The sequence below is a fragment of the Phycodurus eques genome, chromosome 11 (genome assembly GCF_024500275.1).
Source record: "Phycodurus eques isolate BA_2022a chromosome 11, UOR_Pequ_1.1, whole genome shotgun sequence".
Classification (NCBI taxonomy): Eukaryota; Metazoa; Chordata; class Actinopteri; order Syngnathiformes; family Syngnathidae; genus Phycodurus; species Phycodurus eques.
In genome coordinates this window covers 12146796-12168285 of record NC_084535.1, presented here as the reverse complement: position 1 = coordinate 12168285, position 21490 = coordinate 12146796, and the positions used below count along the sequence as shown (strand labels likewise).

At 40.2% G+C, this 21490-nt stretch overlaps 1 protein-coding gene across 1 annotated transcript; it reads left to right on the top strand.

The window, feature by feature from the left end:
- The first annotated feature begins 10288 nt into the window (after positions 1–10288).
- Positions 10289–13003, top strand: nkx2.3 (NK2 homeobox 3). The gene is made up of 2 exons (XM_061690511.1): positions 10289–10661; positions 12363–13003. The coding sequence occupies exons 1-2, from the start codon at positions 10292–10294 to the stop codon at positions 13001–13003; spliced, it is 1011 nt and encodes a 336-aa protein (XP_061546495.1). The 5' UTR covers positions 10289–10291.
- The last annotated feature ends 8487 nt before the right edge of the window (positions 13004–21490 follow it).

Here is a 21490-nt window from a genome sequence, read left to right as displayed (position 1 = left end):
TAATCCTCAAACAGGAGAAATAACGTTTTTTTGTTGTTGTTGTTTTTTTTTTTGACAGAAATTCATTTTTAAAAAATGTACATAAGGCCATTGCTCAACAGTTTGATAATGCACCTTTGGAAGCAACTCCAGCCTCAAGTCTTTTTAAATATGATGCCACAAGCTTGGCCCACCTATTTTGGGGAAGTTTCTCCATTCCTCTCAAGCTCCATTAGGGTTGGACTTCTTTCATGCTGTCATAATTGGGATTTAAATTTAATTAATTCCATTCGGGTATGAGACTGTAAACAGCAAAATGTTGAAAAAGTGAAGTGCAGTGAATACTTTGCATATGCTCTGTATAATAAAAAAAAAAAATACAAATGTCAAAATAAAAAATAAATCAAATGACCAATCAAATGATAATAAGTTATTTTGGGGTCTTGTATTTCTTCTGAGATGTTGCACACTTTACTCAAGTATCTTACCCTCCTCAATCATCTCCTCATTGCATTTTGACAGCCTTGATGTTTTCATTCCTTCCGACCAGGTGAGGACGTCTGCGTTAGCTATCGCTGTCAGCCCTGCAATTATGGGATTTGAGCTTCTGGAACAAGGCTTGGAGGCCCAGAGCAAGGCAGGGTGTGTGATGTGAATGCACTGGCGAGGGGCCCCCGGGGACCCAGTGATGTGACGTGTGAGTCAGAACAGAAGACGAAGACAGAAGAGGCCCCTGGCAAAACGATGCCCACAATTGGGAGCGTGTCACATCCAGATCAATGAGTGAATCCTCCTAATATAGACAGGGAACTTCTCTGCATTTCACTACCTGACAATTGATATGTGGAATATTTATTTTGGAATTTGTTACAGTGCAATAGAAAGCATGTCGAGAAAACAGGGGTGGCCTGCGAAGTGCTTTATCTGTGTTTTGTTTGTGTGCAGGTTAATCCCGCTGCTGTGCTACGCTGACACTGACAACACACAAAGGCACACATTGAGGCACAAGACAGACACATTCCAGCGGCCATATCAATGGAACACAAACAAGAGTGTGTGCGTGCACGCATTCCGAGGGGGGCGCTGCAGCGCGGCTCACATGTTGCGATGGCCTCCGTGAGTCTCTCTGGGTCAGGGAGCTGTGGTGAGTGACCACCTTTTTAGCCGCCCGCCTTGTTTGTTTTTTGAAGACAGCGTCATCAATTCTCTAACAAGGAGCGAGACACAGTCACAACACCGGGGACAGGGCCCCCCTGTGTAGTCTAATGACTGACTATATGCCGCCTGACACGTGTGTTTTGGTGTGGGCCTCCGCAAGTATCTGCATGCACACGTTTGTGGGCTCCATTTGATATTGCCACGTGCTTTTAACAGAATTCAGCAGGAATTTGGACGCAAAGTGAAGCACTACATTGAAAGCATGTTTTTTTTCCAGCAAAATGAGCATTTGCCATCATTTCTGTTGATTGTGTGCAACTGATTTGTGACTACAGTGGACTCACAAATTCTCCTATTGGCAGATTTTTGTTGGTGAACGTATCCTATGTTATTTGAGGAAAAACTTGTCTATTTGCAATTTTCTATAAAGTGGCAAGGAAAAGTCCGAAAATATATTTCTTCAATTTTCGTGGCAAAATAATGTGTACACTATGCATTATATTTACTGTATTGCAGAGTCTCTTTAATTGAGACAAACGCTGGCTGTCGGCTGAAAACACACCAAAAGCAACCATTAAACGAGTTCTCTGCTTAACCAAATTTCAGTGACGCAAGGAAGAATTTTGCGTGTTGGTGGATGTTTTGCTCCCAGCGCCGACAAATCTGTGATTGACAGTCAGCGGGAGAGGATGAGATGGCAACGCATCTGTCTGCTTTGGCTCACGATAGTTTTAGCCAAACTAGGACTTAAACACATCATAAAAACTAGGAACATAGCTTAACTTGTCCACGACCGCCAGTTTGTGTTGTAACTGAGCGGATCCATCAGCTTTGGGGTCAGCGCTAGCCATTCTGACCCTAGCACAGCTCGGAAACAGAAGCAGAATTTCCCACCAATGCAGGCCGGCCCAGGAGCGTCTGAACCATTGATGTAACTCCTGATCTTCGCTGTTTAAAAATGAACTGCACCGCTACAGCAATTATTCAGCATCATCATCATCATCATCAGAAACGTTGATGTGTACTTACAGGTTCGGTCGGTACACTGTGATATACTGTGTACTTAACGGTAAACTGTTTAAATCATTTTTAAGGGTACAGCTATGTTCGAAGATGTTTGTAAGCAATTGAAATGTTATTTAAGTGTTTTGGGATCATAGTTTGTGGTACACTCATGGTTTCAACGATTAATATTGACAATTCTAATCACTTTCAGGGGAGTGTCAATTATTCGCGGAAATTCGCTATTCTCAGTAGAGTTCGGTCCCTAACCCTCGCGAAGAGTGGGGGTCCACCGTAATCTTGTCTTGAAGCAACTGAGGCAAAACGAAGTACACTAGACCAGTCTTTCTCACCCTTTATTAAGCCAAGATGCCCATTTTACTTCAGAAAAATCTCACAGTACACCGTCACACAAAAATACTGAAATAAAGAGGATATTGTCTCAATCTACTCATAGATTGACTTACTCAGTGTGAAGTCTGAGCCTCTTTAATTGAACACAGAGCGGATATACTCGCAGGAAGTTTGTTTTGCTGTATAAATGGAAACACAGGTTCATTGTACTCTCTGCTATGTAATAGAAGAGCATTTAACTGTTAGAACTGTCACTATAGATCACTGGCATAGGTAGATGAAGAAAGCTATAATGGTAAGTAATGAATAATAAATTTCAAACAAATTGGATTATTTATAAAAATAAAAAATAAACACTTGTTCCAAAAGAAAGGGTTTGCCTCAGCAAGTGTTTTTAAAAGAAGAATGTTCTGTGGTTTTTCATTTTATATGGTAAACCACTTTTTCTATTTGTGTGACCGTTAAAATAGCATCGGCAATAAATTTAAGAGTGAATTTATTTTACAGTATAACAATGGTTATCCTTTTTTATACTTGTGTGACACGCAAGGTTAAATTTCTACTTGCCGTTACCGTTAAAGGTTCTCATGATGGGATAAGTCTGAACACATCATTTCCATTTTAATTATTTCTTATGAGAAAAGATTGTTTTGCTCAGTAAAACATGGCGGTTCAATAGCATTCGGGAACGGATTGTGTTGCCCATCAGTAATATATGCAACCTTGGTAACATATGAATGCAGCATGAACACTATGAACATTTTTTACTTAAATTCAGTACTTCATCCATTTTAGTGTGAAGGTAGTAAAAAAAAAGTGCTGATCTCGACAAATTGCATGTTTTTTTTCTTTCTGTCTAATAAACTTCTTCACCGCAGATCTGTCTGTTTTGCTTGAAAGGCATTTTAAAATGGGTGGAACCTCAAATACAAAGACTACAGAGCACGATTCGAACTGACTGATGTGTTGAGAAACAAAGACGGGAAGTGGAAGACCCATGTCATCAATTTTTAGCCTCCATTTTTTTGATACTGTACCAACTATTCAAGAAGACTGAAATGGCCTAATGTTATGTTACTAAAACGAATAAATGTTACTTGTACAGCAAAACAAACAGTCATTTCTGGATGGGGAGCGCAGCATTTCCCACAAACGTTTACACATCGCAGTCAAGATATTTTATAGCAACGTTGTCTTTTCCCCCTTGAGAGCCATTACACAAATGATCATGCTGAACTTAATTCAACCTCTTGATTTCGCCAATGTTATTTCAGCAGTCTCCAAGTATGGTCGTCAGTTAGGGAGAATAAAAAAAGGTCTAAACATCCTCCGCCACGTCTTTATCTACTTGGACTGTGTGGCAACTGGAGGATAAACATATTTAGGTTGCACGTTTCCTCCGAATTGACATTCCCAACACTGTAGATCCCACACAGCACAGCCCTTAAATCTCCCTGTTAACACTCATATATACAAACACACACCTGCTAGGGCAAGGCCGTCTGGGAGAGAATTACAGCAAGCTAATTTATGGGACCCGGGGGAGGGCAAAGGGCAGGGGATCCAGACTGGTCACTTCCTCCTCTCATGGTCTCCAAGTTTGGCATGAACCCTCCTGAATCGCAAAAACAGGGCAGCGGCCGTCTGTCAGGAAAAGAACAACAAGAACGAATCATTTGGGTGTCTCCCAAACTCAATAAACACGAAGAATCTCCCAAAAAAAAAAAAAAAAAAAAAAAAAGGTAAGCAGGTTAAGGCGAGGGTCCCATGCTCAAGCTGTGGCCTCCCCATTTCCTCCAGAGAGAAGCCGCTGTCATCCGTCACTCGGCCCCAGGCAGTGGTACAATAGTGCAGCCTCGCTCCTGGCTACTGACACCATCGCATGCGCTGCTGATAAGACACGGCTTCCGGCACAGAGAACTCAACCATTAATGACAACACAACGGTTTGGTCCTTTGCCATTAATACAATATTAATGATGGCCGTGAGATAAAATAAGAGGAAAGTGCAGCGTTGAATGCGCCCAAGGCTGTCCATTTTGGGATTTTCAACAAATTTGGGGGGGGGGGGGGGGGGGGGGGGGGGGGGGGGGGGGAATAGCACAAGACTTCAAGATGTCATGTAGCATCAACAATTTTCAGACCTCAGCTCAGCGAACATTAAAGGATTAATGCAGAATGTGTGCTTTGTGTTTGCGCAACACAATAAAGGGTGTTAAGAGAAGAACTTGTTGTGGCTCGTAATTTTGACAGTGCTAAAACTTTTTTTACACTTGTATGACAGGAATGTTAAGAAAATAAATGTGAGGGGATTCATGTCCTCGTTAAAATCAAGATAGCGTTTTATTGTTTAGGCCTTAATATTAACAGTGGGCAATTTATTTTTACACTTGTATGAGATGTAAGAATGTAAAGTGCGTTATATCGCCTTTAGGCAAGATTGAGTGTTTTATCATTTTAGTGCTTAAAATTGACAGTGCTTAACTTATTTTCTACCCTTGCACTTAAGAACGTTTAAAAACTATCTGGCGGAGGCATATTACTTTTCAGTCTTTCAATTCCAGACAGTTTTTTATGGTCAAGGTATTGATATCAACAGTGGTTACTTTATTTGTACACTTGTACGACAGTTATGAAAAAATACGTTGTTGTTATTCATCTTTAGTGTCAAGCTTGAGTATGTTGTTGTTTTACGAGTTCCGTGAGGCGCTTATGCAAAGTAAATTATCATTGTGTTACGATGTCATTAAAGATGCATTGTTCTGGTTTTAATATCATTGGCTATTTTAACACTTGTACGACAGTTAAGAATGTTCAAATCTATCCCATCCATTTTCTTTACCGCTCATCCTCACTTGGGTAACGGGTGAGCTCGAGCCTATCTGAGCTGATTTCGGGACTGAACTGAACATTAAGACTGAAAATTAAGTTATTAACTCATTCACTGCCAGCCTTCCCAGTTAATATGGATATTTGACTTCTAAAGCTGTCAATGGCAGTGAATGTGTTAAATTAATACATTAAAATTAATTCACAGAAAAAAGAGAGTCTTCAATTAGAATATAATTGAATATTTATTTATGTATTTATTTTTGAGAAGTTATGGAAGCAACACTTTGCCCATGGAACCAATTAATTCATCCATCCATTTTCTGAGCCGCTTATCCTCACAAGGGTCACGGGAGCCCTACTGGACCCTAACCCCGCTATCATCGAGCAGGAGGCGGGGTACACCCTGAACTGCTTGCCAGCCAATCGCAGGGCACACATAAACAAACAACCATTCGCACTCACATTCACACCTAGGGGCAATTTAGAGACTTCAATTAACCTACCATCCATGTTTTTGGGATGTGGGAGGAAACCAGAGTACCCGGAGAAAACGCGCGCAGGCACGGGGAGAACATGCAAACTCCACACAGGCGGGGCCGGGGATTGAACCCCAGTCCTCAGAACTGTGAGCCAGACGCTCTAACCAGTCGTCCACCGTGCCGCTCCAAAAAATTCAATTTCCATTATTTCCCATGCAAAAAAAAAAAAGATTTAGGATTACATGAGACTTGCATGCCTTCTGCATTATTTTTCTTTCATGGTGGAAAGGCCCTAACACACAACAAAATTCTGCTATTGGTCTACAAGCACAACACGAAACCTGGCGAGGCAGACATGTTTGAACCCATCTCACTGACTGTAAGCATGTATCATCTCTGAGCAAATAAATTGGTCGCATAACAATACACTGCGTGGAACATCCACACTTGTGAAAAGCCCCCAAACACTGGGAGGGGGGTGACGAATGCTTACGTTAGGCAGTGTTTACAAGTGTGGTAAGACACTGAACATCTCTTGGTTTTACATGAGAAGACGCCATAGGCGAAAGTAAATCATAACTGTCTCTTCAGGGCTTTCAAACTGGCACAAATTGCTTGGTGAACGTTCAGGACTAGGATAAATTAGATTTTCAGCAACGTATTACGTGAGAGTACACCTGCCATTCTACACAGAGACTTCTGATTCAACGGGTTTGTCGATGCAACATATGGAAACAAAGGGAGGAACGAGTCGAAACCTGTTCAGCAACGCCTGGCAAGCCGCCAATTCTTAAAGTGCTCAAGCAGCAAGTGAATTAAGGGAATGATTGAAATTTGACTGCTGAGTGGGTGGAAAGTGTCGATGTGAAATAGATGGGAGCTCCGGCTTATCTTGTTCATAGAACGGCAGCAGCCCGACGACCTCTATGCGGGCCCGACCCGAGAGGCTTATCTCGCGACGATTCAGCGATGAAGGTGATGTATTGGACGGCGGGTATGGCGAGCAGCTCCTTGACACTCTGACGGGGAGTCTGGGTTTTGTTACAGGCAGGAAACAGACTCTTCCGCTCCGTAAACAAGCTAGCTCCCCTGCTCGGACGCTTGTGGGGGGGCAAGGGCGGTGTTGGCACGCGAGGACCGCCTCAAGATGGCTGCCTCGGCGCACACGTGCCAGTAATTAATTTGCCCGTGCGCTCAGTAAAACTCATGGCATTTTTATTTGAACCCCACAAATTTCTGGGTAATTTTCGTATAATTCGAACCCTTTGACAGAGCAAAGGGTGGTGGCCCAATGGAATAAACCTCTTGTCAATTGATTGTCTGTTGTCATACTAGAGCGGCTCCAACTACCGGAGACAAATTCCTTGTGTGTTTTTTGGACATACTTGGCAAATAAAGATGATTCTGATTCTACCTCTGATTCTGATTGCATAACGGTAAAGACACAAACAACATCATAGTAACCATGCGAGTTGCACAATTTACATGCGTTGCCCTACAAACTCCAGAGATACAAGTGCACAAATGATCCAAACTACTCATTAAACCCATTAGACTATCGCATTTAAACATTCATAATAACGGTGAAGACGTGCAATTATTCTGACTCGTTCGCAAATTCACACATACCTCCGAAATAACACCATCTATTTTGCTGTCTGCTATTATGTGAATGTAAAATGGTGCCCACATCCTGGCATTTCAGATCACAGCTCCCTCTGGCGTGAGTGATAAAGGATCATTTGTAAAAGAATCCTAAAGAGGAACACTTAAGTTAGTTTTCATGGAAAATGCATATTAAGCAATAGGAGAACAATCCAGTGTATTGAAATATGTATAATTAGCATTTTCAGAAAACATGTTGCAAATCATGAAATTTCATTTGGGACATAACAATAAAGACATTTTGGCGTTAAAAGTGTGAAAAATATTACTGTAGAATTTTTTTTTTTTAGAAACAATAATTACCCCACAATAATTCAAAAACGCATAACAATAAAATTCATTGATTTTCAAAATGAAATTCAGTGGGATATGTCTTTACCGTTATCCATCGAATTATATTAAAAAATAACCTTTACGGTTAGCTTTGCAACACTTGCGTGCTAAATATTCCTAAACCAGTTCCCTACTGTAAGTATTCCAAGTGAAATGCACATCGTATAAAGTGCTAATGTAATTAGGTCCTTATTTTATTTTATATTTTATTGCGTGTCTTAACGCAATGGAAATTAGCATCTTAATGTCATTGACTTGTGTAAAGGAACTGTAGCCTCATATTTGAAAACGTTGTCCATTTTTGGATTGATCGCTTGTTACTTTAACACTCAATAAACAGGATTAAACAAATATTTTGGAAACAAGCTCGGTGCGGGCGTGTTTTGACAAGCACATTCCACTCAAGTCAGAATAAAATCAATCGTCCCAAATCGTTCAAAAATCACACGAAAAGCCATCTCGTTGAAACTATTGCGTCATCGTCTCCAGGTAATCAAAAAAAAAAAAAAAAAAAAGAGTGATTCAAATCATTTGATTTGTAAACCACGTGTTTATTTTCACATTTTAGACCATAATTCCTCTTTGCGTTGAAATGGCCCGTTTAGAGGAGGGGGGGGGGGGGGGAGAGACACGTTTGTAAACCTCAACAGGGCCTAATCTAAACAGCATCTTGTTGATGGCGAGCGGATGAGATTAGGCCGGCATGCTTTCCTTTTCTTTCCACACGGTTTAGGGCCAATGGGCCCTCGGAGCCTGGCGCCTGCACTTGGTCCACGGCAGACAGGTACAACAGAGGTGTCCCGTTTCACCAAACAGACGCCCCCCCCCCCCCCCCTTTGACACGTCCATACAATTCCTATATATTTGTTTTAAGTGTTTCCTATCGGACTCAAATGAACTTGCAATCCGTGCAAGGAATCGATAAACGTATTGATTTTCATGGAATTGCTAATACTGTCGTTTTTTTTAAAAAAAAAAGCAGGAATCTAAAGGCGTCATGCACGCTGGGGGGGGGGGGGGACACAAAACCTCAGACGTATTGTTATAAAAATAAAAATAAAAATAAAACGTGAAGAAAAAAAACTCCACAAGGAGTTACCTTATATTTTGTCTTTAATTTCATATGACAATTGGACTAAAATGATGCGAACAAGACTACTAAAAAAGTTTTCGTGTGAAGGCAGAGGATAGTATCACATCTAAATCTAATAGCTATTATTTTCTTGAAATGATCGCTTCATAAATAGACGTTACAAATCCAAAATACATTCTCGGACATCTTTTTCTGGAGTATTTCGCACAGTCTAAGCATTGTTATCTTATCCATTATAGCCGGGACAGGAAACAAAGATATGCCTAATCTATAGTGGTAATGGGACGATTTAGATGGACGGTGGTTGACATTCAGCAGATGATAAACAAATAAAAATGCTTCTTCAACTTCTTGCTAAATTCATTGGAACAAGAAAAACCGTTTCTTCATTGCTTGTTTGTTATGTGTGTTGCCAACATGGTCTTCTGGGTTCTTGTGGTGCTGAAAGAATCACTGAATTGAATGCAAATTTAATTTGCAACATTTAAAATGTTCAATATAATAACGCATATATACATACGGGCTGCTTTAAAGTTTGCTATCCAGCACAATACATTATTGATTGTAAGTACAGTACATTTTTAAGTACAATTTGGCTGTATTTAACTTTTTTATTTGACAATAAATCTTAATGTAATCTTTAAGAACTGCTTATTTTAAAACATTTATGAAACTATTTTTTAACTAATGCATTTGAATTCAATCATTGAAGTAGGCAACATTTTATTTTATTTTTTATCTTTTCCTATATTTAAACGCACTCAAACCATGCATCATGTTACAGTGCCTTACAACAATTAATATACTTTTTAAAGTATAAAACATCTGTCCAATGGTTGATAAACACTTGGGCCTACTACGTTATTGTATTTCAATGTTAGTCACGATGGTGGAACTCGGAGAGCTAAGTTGTTTTTTGTTTTTGTTTTTTTGTTTTTTTTTGTTTTGCTTGTTTTTTTAAAGATGGTACTTAGTCTAAAAAAGTTTGAGAACTACTGTCCAGGCACTTTCAATAGGGAGGGGTGATCGAAAACTGGATTAAAGTGATCACACGCATGCAGAGAGAGAGAGAGAGCGAGAGAGAGAGAGAGAGAGAGAGAGAGACTGAATCTCAATCAGCCCCTTCGGGAAGGGAGAGGACAGCATCTTGGCTCATCCTTCTCTTTCTCTTTTAAGATTGAGCCAACCAAACAGGATCCCTCACCCCACACCTCCCACCCCCTCCTCTCTTTCCCACCTCACCCCGCAGTCATTGACGTGAAGCCGAAAGAGAGGGATGTCTCCACAGACCGTCTTGTTTTGAAAGAAGAAGAAGAAGAAAAACAACAACAACAACAGGTTTACGCACGGAGCTTTCTCTTCCTTTGGACGCATCAAGATATTTCCCGGTGGACAGCATGCTCCCCAGTCCGGTTATAACATCCTCCAGCACGCCTTTTTCGGTCAAGGACATCTTGAAGTTGGAGCTGCAGCAGCAATCTCAAGAGTTCCAGTTCATCTCCTGCCTCTCGGGTCTGTCCGGCGCGCTCCCCTTGCAGTCCGGAGCCTTCCGAGCCCACTCGCCGCCCTCCTGCATGCTGGCCCGCAGGGACAGCCCGAGTCCCATCAGTTCGGAGGGCGACGAGAGGATGTCGTTCCTCGGCGCGCTCGCCGGACCGGACCGGCTGCACGCGGAGTCCGGGCTGCCGGTGGAGATGTTCGGAAACCCGGCGCAGATCCACCCTGTGGACTTGGAACTGGACACCGAGCAGGAGGATCGAGACGCCAGTGAGTGCAACAAATGTATATATTTTTTTTAAATTAGTGACAATGTTCATGTGTCTCATAGAAGCTTTTTTAATAACGTACAAGAGTTCAAATTTAAATTCACATTGCTCGCATTCAATGTGTCTCCACGATGAACCAAATCCGACTTGATCAGAAGAGAGACGCACCTTGTGCAAATAAACTCGTAATTGCCCCAAAACACAAAATAACGTGACAATAAAACTGCAAACACTCAATGGCCACATTATTAGGCACACTCACGAGCGCCAACACAAGAATTGTACATTAATATATATATATATATATATATACTTTTGACAGTTGGGTTTTGATTGACACTTTCGCATAGGCATTCGTGTAACCATATGTTCATTATTTTATATCTACACTTTATCACACTGACAAGATTTGTTTCAAATCCATGAAATTAGTCCGATAGTCTGATCGATAGTTCACTTACTCGATAATACTGCTCATTTGCTTGTTTACGTAAGGAATATGAGCAGCACCTGTCACGTTTGACACCACTGCCAACCACAACCGCAATAATAAATATATTGTTATGTCAATTAGCACTCGTAACAGCTCAAAACTGATCATTATTATTTTCTATTAGAGTTCATCAGATGGAGGCGAGGGGTACATAGTGAAGTGTGACCGCTGAGTGTAATTTGTCTACTCAGCATCTTTAATACTTACATGCACATATATTTTATAATGAACGTTAATAGACATTGGCGTCCACTGCAGACGTTCATCTGACACAGAAGGGTGTAGTTATTTTATCAGCAAATATATTCAAGTGCATTCTGAACTAGTTGTTTTTTTCCCCCCCCGCTAATAAAATTACCTCTAAAATTGCCACGAGAAATAATCACGTTTTTAAAATAAGAATTTAATCTAAAATATATATTAAATAATTTAATTAGAAGGATTTGTGTGTCAATAAAGTGTACAGTATAAGCATCCCACTATAAATAATCCATTTTTTAATCATATTTAGAATTTTAATATCAATATCTAATAACATATTCTTAAATTGGCTGATTTTGTATGTCAAATAAGCATCTGATGCAGGAATTACGTTTTGGATCAGATTTAAAAATATATATTTTTAAATCATTATCTAACATAATTTGATTAAAATTGTCGGATTTTTTTTCAACAAAATGTACAATATTCGCATCTTGCAACAATCACGTTTTTATAATAATATTTTGACTTTACTCAGCAATATTCTATACAAATATATTTTTAAAATTGCTGATAGATAGATAGATAGATAGATAGATAGATAGATAGATAGATAGATAGATAGATAGATAGATAGATAGATAGATAGATAGATAGATAGATAGATAGATCCTGCACTCAATATTATCGGAACATATTATTATTAAAATTGCATTTTTTTAGGTCAAATGTAAGCATCCCACGAGAAATCGTAAGAATATTTGTATTGAAATTCTGATATCAATATCATCTAAAAATGTAGCGGGCCTGATTTTTCACTTTGAATGGTAATAGAACACATTGGAATGTTAGTTTTAGTTTTCCTCTGAAAGGAATCTGAAGCAGAATATGGCGTGGAAAGAAATGGAGTCGTGCACAGTTGGTAGCACCTCGATATAAAGTGGTCAATTCTATGGAATATGAATGTTGTGAATTTGGCCTCAACAATTTGCATCGGTCGTCACGCAGAGTTCGGCGGTGCGTTGCGGGGCGAGGAGGCCGAGAAGCCGCCGGGCAAGCAGCAGAGGACCAGGAGGAAGCCTCGGGTGCTCTTCTCTCAGACTCAGGTGTTCGAGCTGGAGCGTCGCTTCAAGCGGCAGCGCTACCTGTCCGCCCCGGAGAGAGAGCACCTGGCCGCCTCGCTCAAACTCACGCCGACGCAGGTGAAGATCTGGTTCCAGAACCGGAGGTACAAGTGCAAGAGGCAGCGGCAGGACAAGACTTTGGAGATGGCCGGACACCACCACCATCACCACCATCACCATCACCCACCGGGTCCTCCGCCGCCCAGGAGGGTGGCCGTGCCGGTTCTGGTGCGGGACGGCAGGCCTTGTTTGACTGGATCCCCGACCTATAACACTTCCTACCCGGCCGTGGGAGCTCCGAGCCCGTACGCCTACAACGGCTACCCGGCCTACAGCTACAACAACTCGGTGTACACCAACACTTATTCTTGCACGAGTTTACCTGCTCTGCCGGCCTCCAGCACCGCCAACGCCTTCGTGAACATGAATTTGGGCTCCCTGGGCGCGCAGACGCAGAGCCAGTCCGCGCAGGGGACGGTGGTCCCTCCGTGCCAGGGGACTCTGCAGGGCATCCGGGCATGGTGAAGCACCTGTGGACGCGCAGCTGGGATGTATACATTTTGGCGATGACACAGAACAGTCAATGCAATGAAATGAAATGACAACTGCAATTTAAAAAAGAAAAGAAAATGCTGGCCTCTTTCTGAATGGAGTGGAACCACCATGTAAAAAGGTTGACTGAAATAAATGCAGTACCATAAAGACAGCATGGGAAAATGTTATCAATGAAGATGCTGTAATATTCAGCTGAAAAGTCATCCAGTTGAAAGATTTTCACCGTGTATTACCAACTGATGATCTTGCAGGTGAATTGTGAGAATGAATAAGATCATCATTGGGATACGTTTTATTATTATTATTATTATGATTATTATTATGATATATAAATATTGATTTTCCTTCACAACATGCACGTGTGACACATCTTTTTTTTAGTTAATTAATGGGGCAGTTGTATTTATGGCTGTTTACGCCCGTACAGTTCAATAAACTGATAATGACATTATGAAATAATTCAATGAAGACAGTGGTATTCATTTTTAAATTTTGCTTGGAAAGTGTGTGACTGTGTATTAAAACCTCCAACACACGCATTTTAAAAAAATATATTTATTTATTATTGTTATTATTATTTTGATGAGTTGATGCAGCCAATGTTTGCGAACAGATTCTTTATATTAATTAGATTTTTACATTTACCTTATTGAAATATTTGAAAATTCAAAATTTCAACACCAGAAACTTGAGACTTCCCTCTACTAATTTAAATAAATATAAAAAAATAAATAGTAAATATCTTTTTACATTTAGCCCTTTAGAGGGTATTCACTGAAAAAAAAATACACCAGTAAATATTTTACTTATTTTCAAAAATTCGAATTATATTTATATCAATCATATAACCATCTAATACAAATACAATTCATATATTAAATTAATCCAAACGTTTATATTATTGTTTTTCATTAATTGGCTGCATTAGAAAAATCCGAGAACTCACTGACTGCCTCATATTGAGGTGTGTGGCTCCGATTTTGACTACATTTTAAGTTACTATGGTTGCTCAATATTCAGGTATGTCTTGGTACTTTATATATTGGTATTTTTTGTTTGTTTGTTTGTTGATTGTTCCTTCTATTGGATTAAAATAAAAGGAAAATTCAACGGCAACACAAGAAGAAGGCATTTAGTGCATGTGACCTTTCTTTACACTATATAATTATATTACGTGTCGAGTCATATTAAAACATGTATCAGGCAGTGAAACAGATCATTCATTTTCAGTGTGACATGAAGTTAATTATTAAACAATGCAAAAAGCGAGAACATTTAAAGCAAAAAACAAAAACCAATCCTGTAATGTTAAGTTGCAGGAACAATGTTGAACTCCCATGTCAAAATTACATGTGAAAAAAAAAAAAAACTATTTTAAGACACCATCATGAACCTAATAAAAAAATGCCTTGCGCTATCTTTTTAAAAGTGACACTAATCTTTAAATAGTATTTGTGTCTTTCCTGTGAGAACGTTCCAAGGAGTATTTGCTGAGACGAGAACCAGAAACTTTGAGAATGCACTTCCGGTCAGGATTTACAGATGGACAATAACCAGACAACCTCAAAGGACGAGTTAAAAAAAAAAAAAATAGGAATACAAGAATGATGATGAAACATATGTATTAAACCGCATAGGACTGCATACTCCTCCATGGACGAACACGCGCTGGGTTCATTAGAGTCCATTAGCGGGGCTCTAAACGCGTCCTTCCACGCTGTCACTAATGGAGCCGAATGACAACATAAACAGAACGTTTGTCTCCGTGATGGACACTCACTTCCCCCTGGTCGCTGCGTTCGCGGTGCGCGGCGCTGCTACAGTGTAAATAGAGCTGGCGACAGGACGGCGGTGCCTGAGGACGCAGGCCGGACGACGGCAGAGTGCAGCGATCGCTATCTGCGTGCCTCCAAAGATAGCAGGGCTCATCTGAGGTGGCGTCCCCCGGACAAAAGGCTCCCATGGCAACCAGTCCAAACACTAAAACACACAGGAGCACCTAATCAGGGCTGGGGGACCTTTCACCTATCGGGGGACATTTTAGGAAGTCCTCAGAGGGCCAAAGCGATGCACAAAATCTCACCGACTGAAAAGAAAAGGCAAATATTGGACCTTTATTACAATTGCCTTTATGGAGGTTAACAAAGCTGCAGCGATGCCACAATACCACACACGGTGCCTTCACGTAGGAGTTGAATTTGTTCCGTGACATGTCACGTCATCTTGCCCCCATTGAAACTGACTGCATGGGTAATACCAAGAATAGGAAAATTAGCACTCATACAATAATAACATTATTTAATAGAATGGAAAGAATTAAACAATTTCAGATCATATTTTTCATGCGCTAATTCAATGGCCATTGTGAAGCTCCTTCTTGATGTGTGCACCTTGGCCACCAGGGTGCAGTGTAATATATACACGTGAATTTGATGGTGGAGTAATTTGAGTCGTTTTCCGCAGGTGATGAATAATATATGCCTGTAGTGTAGTTATATTGGTCTGTCTGCGTGTGTTGCTGCACCATTTGTGTTAAAAAAAATATCCCAGTTTTGTTAGCTCGTCTATGGTGTTTTGCATTTTGTGATAGCATTAAGCTGGCAGACATTCTTAAGGGAAAGTAATGTTTGGTTGAATCAATAACACACAGGCACACACACACACCCCTTTTATCAAGGGCCATTTTTTATCCACCCAATGACCATAACTTTGCTTAAAATGTCGCCAATGAGTAACAATGAATTGGACCTATATTTTTAGTAAGTAAGTACAAGGTCAGCAAAGCAGCATAGGCAGCAATGTGACAGTACAGCGACAAATAATATAGCCGTCAAGAAAATAAAAACCCAAGATTTTTTTCATAAATTGTAATTATACTAAGATGTTGAATTTGAACAAATTCCCAAGACCTGTTTATATTGCAAATTATAACATAATATTGAAAAATTGGCAAGCCATGATTGTGCAAGAGAAAAATGTCTCTCACATTGGAACAATTCAGTGGATACAAATGTAACTATGTTAAAGCTATTTAAGAAGCTAAATTACACTCAGTGGGAACAACATTAGGTACATAAGCGCAATCAAACAGTACATTAAAAGATGCTCAGTTTTGATTGACACTTCTTTATATCCTTTATTTATCCAGAAATTATCCCATTGAGATACAAGATCTCTTCTTCCCGGGAGTCCTATAGGCCACGATAGCACACAGAAAGTTTTAATATAGACGAAACACACACACAAAAAAAGGAACATTAAAACAAGCAAACAAACAATAATAATCATTTTTTTAAAAACACACACACAGTAGACTACTGGGGTGGTGGCAAGAAGCATAATCGAGTCAGCGACAGCATCAGGCAAAGCAGTTACATGTTTCCTGTAGGGCTACTTATAACATACATTTGAAGACGCTCACAGTTGGGAGTGTTTCTCGACAACGTTTCTTTTGCAGCTCATTCCATACAAATGGGGGATAATACGATCATGCCCCTTTGCCAAGCTCGGACTGCATCAAAGGATCATTTAAAACCATTTTATTTGCAGCTTGTCTGGTATTAAAAGTGTAAAAGGATACTAGTCTGGACATACAGGATATATAGCACAAGCTATATATACAAGCTCAAAATCAACATGTGAGATTGTCTTCTTTGATACAGAGAGGACCATCCTAATGATTGATTTGTGAGAACCCGCACCTGTTACGAAGCGTATAGCAGCACGATACGCAGAGTCCAGTTTTTGGAGCAGAGACGATGGAGCATCATTAGTCTAATAGAGAAAGAAAGGAACTCTGCGCAATTCTCTTCATGGCTTCAAATGGGAAGGACTTCTTCAGACAAGAGAAAACAAAACAGTTTAGGCCCAAGCAATTTCAGCAGGCTTCCAGTATGCACACCAAAAGGTCAAGCCCAATGCCCAAATAATTGGCTGGTATTGAAATTAAATTCAAATATATATAAAATGATTGTCCATATTCTGACCAGTTTGGAAATTGCAGTGGAGGATAAGTTGTCGTTTGAAAACCTTTCCTGTGCAAAAATCTCTTTCAGTGTAAAGCAAAGTGCAGGTTTTAGAACACATAGCTAAAACGTGGTGTTAAGTGAGGGATGTACAGTATGCTGCAAATTAGTATAGCAGCACAAATAATGTTTGTCCGTGTATTTAGTTAGGATGAAAAAAATATATAATAGGGGCCGGTTGACAGAGTGACGCTGGTTGAGATTGCATTTCAATGGACACAGACAATCGTCTCCAATGGCTACCTCGCGGGGGCGCTGTTCGCTCCTTGGCCATTTCATCCATTTCACTCATATAAGGTGGCCCACATTAGTGGCAACGAAAGTCTCAGGTCGACACATTTATGGTTATATATAGTGTGTATATATATATATATATATATATATATATATATATATATATATATACACCGTGTCATGTATTTAGGGACAAGCCATTACAAACAACTCAGAATAATGCAATTTCACACCACTGCAAACTACAACCACAATAATAAACATTGTTCAATTAACACTGCTATGACATTGTCAGTAAAGGCAGAGGTGTTGATGCAGTGCCTGAATTGACTAAGATTGTGCAGGTGTACCTAAAATTGTGACTAGGTTTTGAGTTTAAGATGCCACTGTGCTATATTTTCGAGTGCCGTAATGTTATGGCAAGAAATATGGTGACGATTCGACAATTATGCATATCAATATTATACATTCCTGAAAGGTTTTTGACAGCATGGACCTTGTCACATTGTCGCATTTAAAAATCTTTATTGTCACAAATCTGAACCATTATCAAATATATTTAATCATGTAATTCCTATACAGATAAATGAGAGGCGATGAAAACCAGTAAGATTGAGGAATGCGCATGGCGTTAAACAATTTTGTCTTTCATTTTGAATCAATGAAACGCTTTTATTTGATCAATAATGTATTATATATTTTGCAAAATGATGGACATCTAAATCAAGTCAAAACATGATTAGTGAGAGTAGGCAAAAAAAATTCAATAATAGATTTGAGCTCCCAAACTTCAGAAAAAAATGTAGACCCCTGATTGAAATTTCACTGTGAATGAGTATACAGTCATCAAATACGTCATTAGGCTACAATCAAAAATCAAGAAAATTCTGTTTTGATTTACACAGTCAGAGGTTTTCATTCAACAATATGTACATGATTTTCATTTTTGTTCTTGTGTGCACCCAAGAAAAACGTTCATTATTGCGGTTTGTAGTGCTGTAGATTGTCACTCCGTTATACAGACAGCTGTTCCTAATATTTTGACACTCATGTCGCTAAACGACCTAACCAAAATATTAGAAAGAGTGCTCATGCAGCTCTGCTCTACACCACTACACACTACAAAAACAAGCTTTGTTGAATTAATACCTCTTTGACAGTGTCAATCAAAACAGAGCATTCTGCAGAATTCCTGTATTGGATTACATTAGGTGTACCTAATCTTCTGGCCAGTGAATTTATATGTTTTTCTTTCCATAAGTCCCAAAATGACTGCTGCAAGAATAGGCAAACGACACAAGTATTGAATGTTCCCTGTCAGGCACAGATGGTGCATGGAGAGCAGAGCTGACAGGAGTTGGACAAGCATCTTCATCAGGAGGAAGAAGGGAAGGTCATCCATAAATGCAGCAGCAGTCCAGAAGACGACTGATGGGGTCCACATTGAAGAACGTGTCATGCAGTCGAAGTGCCCTGAGGGATGATGAAGACGAGTACCACGGGGACTACAAATGCCTATATAATAGGATGGTACTCTGCAAACGTTTTTATGGATCTATATAAAGCACTTAAGTCAGACAGATCCATTTAGCAAAACCAATTTTAGAAGACTGCACCAATCTGGACAAATCTACACACACAGGAATGAATCTATTTGACCACTGGAGTCACTATAACTTCAATACAACCTGTCCTCCTTCTCGGGTCATGACAGTGTTGATTTTATAATGTGTAAAATCAGACAGTCAAATGGTCTAAAGTGGCTGCAACATGTAAAGAAGTGTTCTTGCAAAACAGCAGGTCTCATCGATTTGAGGAAAGTACTGTCGGTGTGTTTCTACTGGTCCTTACCAGACAGAGAACGGGATTTAGGATCTACCGGGGTTCATGGTTAAAGACTGTTGGTTTGACCCAGTCTCATGTGTGCACAATCTCACCCAGGGAGATTTCCAGGCTTGTTCCAGAAACATTTAGCAGATAACATCAGTGCACTAGGGAATGTAAACATTTACAGTGAAACCTCAAGACCTCTATACTAAACTATATCAGCTCCCCTATGGGACGCTACATCCATCACAATCCAAGCACACCATCCCTATGTGGCCTCTCCGTTTTCTCGAAGGGTTTACTTCTTTCCACACAATTTGAAGTGATATAATCAGTACACTTTCTTCTCTCTGGCATCAAGACAGATCAGTTGTTTTGAACAAACAGGTGAATATCAAGAATCGTTTTTCTGCATTTCCAGCTTTCACTGTTACATTTATTGAAAGAGTTCTGACTCACAAAGGCAGTACTAAAGCAAACAAACACACTAATGTTCTCATCTGAGAGGATAAATGGGACAACAAGGATCCAAAAGCTCAGAAGTTCTTAAAACAAGCAGTAACCAGTGTGTGAATCTAAGTGTTTTGAATTGTTATTGATTAGCTTAGAAAGGAAGATGGAATATGAAGATATGACCCATTTTAAAGGGCTCATAAATTCCCATCTTCCATTCCAGCATTCAGTGCCTCTTAAAATTGAATTGATGTTTTCAATTCTTGAAGAAGGGGTGCTGGCATAACTGTGTGTGTGTGTGTGTGTGTGCAGGGGGGGGCAGAAAAGGGACCCACGCAGAAATGTGTTTTCTGGGTCCGCAAGGGGTTTGGAAGATTTCACGGCCCTCCTGTTCAGAAAAGGGTCTTCTCAGTGCTGGAAGAAATGTGATTCTGCAACAATCGTGGACCTGAATTTAAAAAATGACTTTAAATGAACCCCTGGCAAACTGCATTTTAATAGAACTTTTAGGTCCAATAGTTTCCCTGATTTCCTTTCCTAATGTTTCAGGGTGTTCCTGGCGACTAAAGGGGCCCAGGCAGCACCTGCCGGACCACCTCGGACCTGAAAAAGTGTCCAAGAATTGACCCCCAAATATGTTTGGATCCAGGAGGGGCAGAAATATGATTTTACAACAATTGCATATATGAAGAAGAAAACAAAAATCCCACTGTTAGTGTGATTTTATGCTCTTTTAAGGTGTTGGATCCAGGCATTCCAAGCTGGAAAAGGATCCCTGGCAGAAAGAGCCAACCCCAACTTTAGGACAACAAATGGTTGAAGACCAACATTTCATTCTATTTTTGGGTCTGGTACAGTTTCATTGCCCTCCTGTCTGGAAAACGGATCCCAACCAGAAATTAAATTCTGCAACAGGGGTGGACCTGAAAAATAGCTAAAAATGGAGCCCAAAGAAAAGTGAGATTCCTGCCATTTTTGGGCACCATCCAGGACCCCTGGAGTGGGTTAAGTTAAGGGTTAAAGGTGGAACAGAATAGCAGAATCACCTGGCAGTTCCAGGCAGAAACACGCTTTTTTTGATGACCTGAAAAAATGGCAGAACATTTGAATCAGGACTATAAAGACTATTCCTGTCCGAAAAAAAAGTCCCTGTCATGGATTTGCGTTTCATCCATGAACTGATACTTTTTATCAGTGGGGTAGAGGAGTGTGGTAGTTCAAGAAGGTGCAAAGGTGTCATCAGAGCTGTTAGTCCTGACAAGAGCTGGAAGGCACAGCGGCTCGGCTAATTTGACAGAGACAGAAGACAGCTTCCTTTTCAAGATCAAGTTCTAAAGGGCAGGGAGGTCTGTTTCCTCTTCAGTGTCCCTGACTGCACCTGTGTTGCTTTAGTGCACGCACACACACACACACAGCTCTTTGCACGTGAGCGTGGATGTGCACAGGAGCTGTGTGCTGGATCTTAAGTTGCATCTGAAGTGTTCCAATGAAGATTTAATGACCTCGCACGCATTTTCAAAAAGAAAAAGAACCATGGGCGTGAGTGGGAGAGAAAGTGGAGGACACCTGCATTCATCCATAACAATGGTGCAATGTTACACACGCTCACGATGGCCACAATTACAAAAATGCGTGATTTTATTTAAAAAATAAAATAAACTAAAAAAATATTTCCCCTGATGAAACAACAGAAAACTTTGGGTCGGTCATATAACTTTTTTGGGGGCGAACTGACGCAGAAGATGAGTTTCACGTTCCGAAATTGCCTTGGTGTGTGTGTGTGAAAATATGAAAATGTCCACAGGTGCTTGCTCTAAGGGGCTTTGAGCAGAGGCTTGAGTTTCCAAAACACAGGCTCGTAACAGAACACAAGGGAGCATGTGCCTATGTCCATCTGCCAGGCCTTTGTCAACACTAT

What these genes read in the sequence shown, in the direction of transcription:
- nkx2.3 (XM_061690511.1), top strand. Translation starts at nt 10,292, where the DNA reads ATGCTCCCCAGTCCGGTTATAACATCCTCCAGCACGCCTTTTTCGGTC. An exon ending in GCAGGAGGATCGAGACGCCA is followed by an intron (nt 10,662 to 12,362) that starts GTGAGTGCAACA and finishes GTCGTCACGCAG; the next exon opens with AGTTCGGCGGTGCGTTGCGG.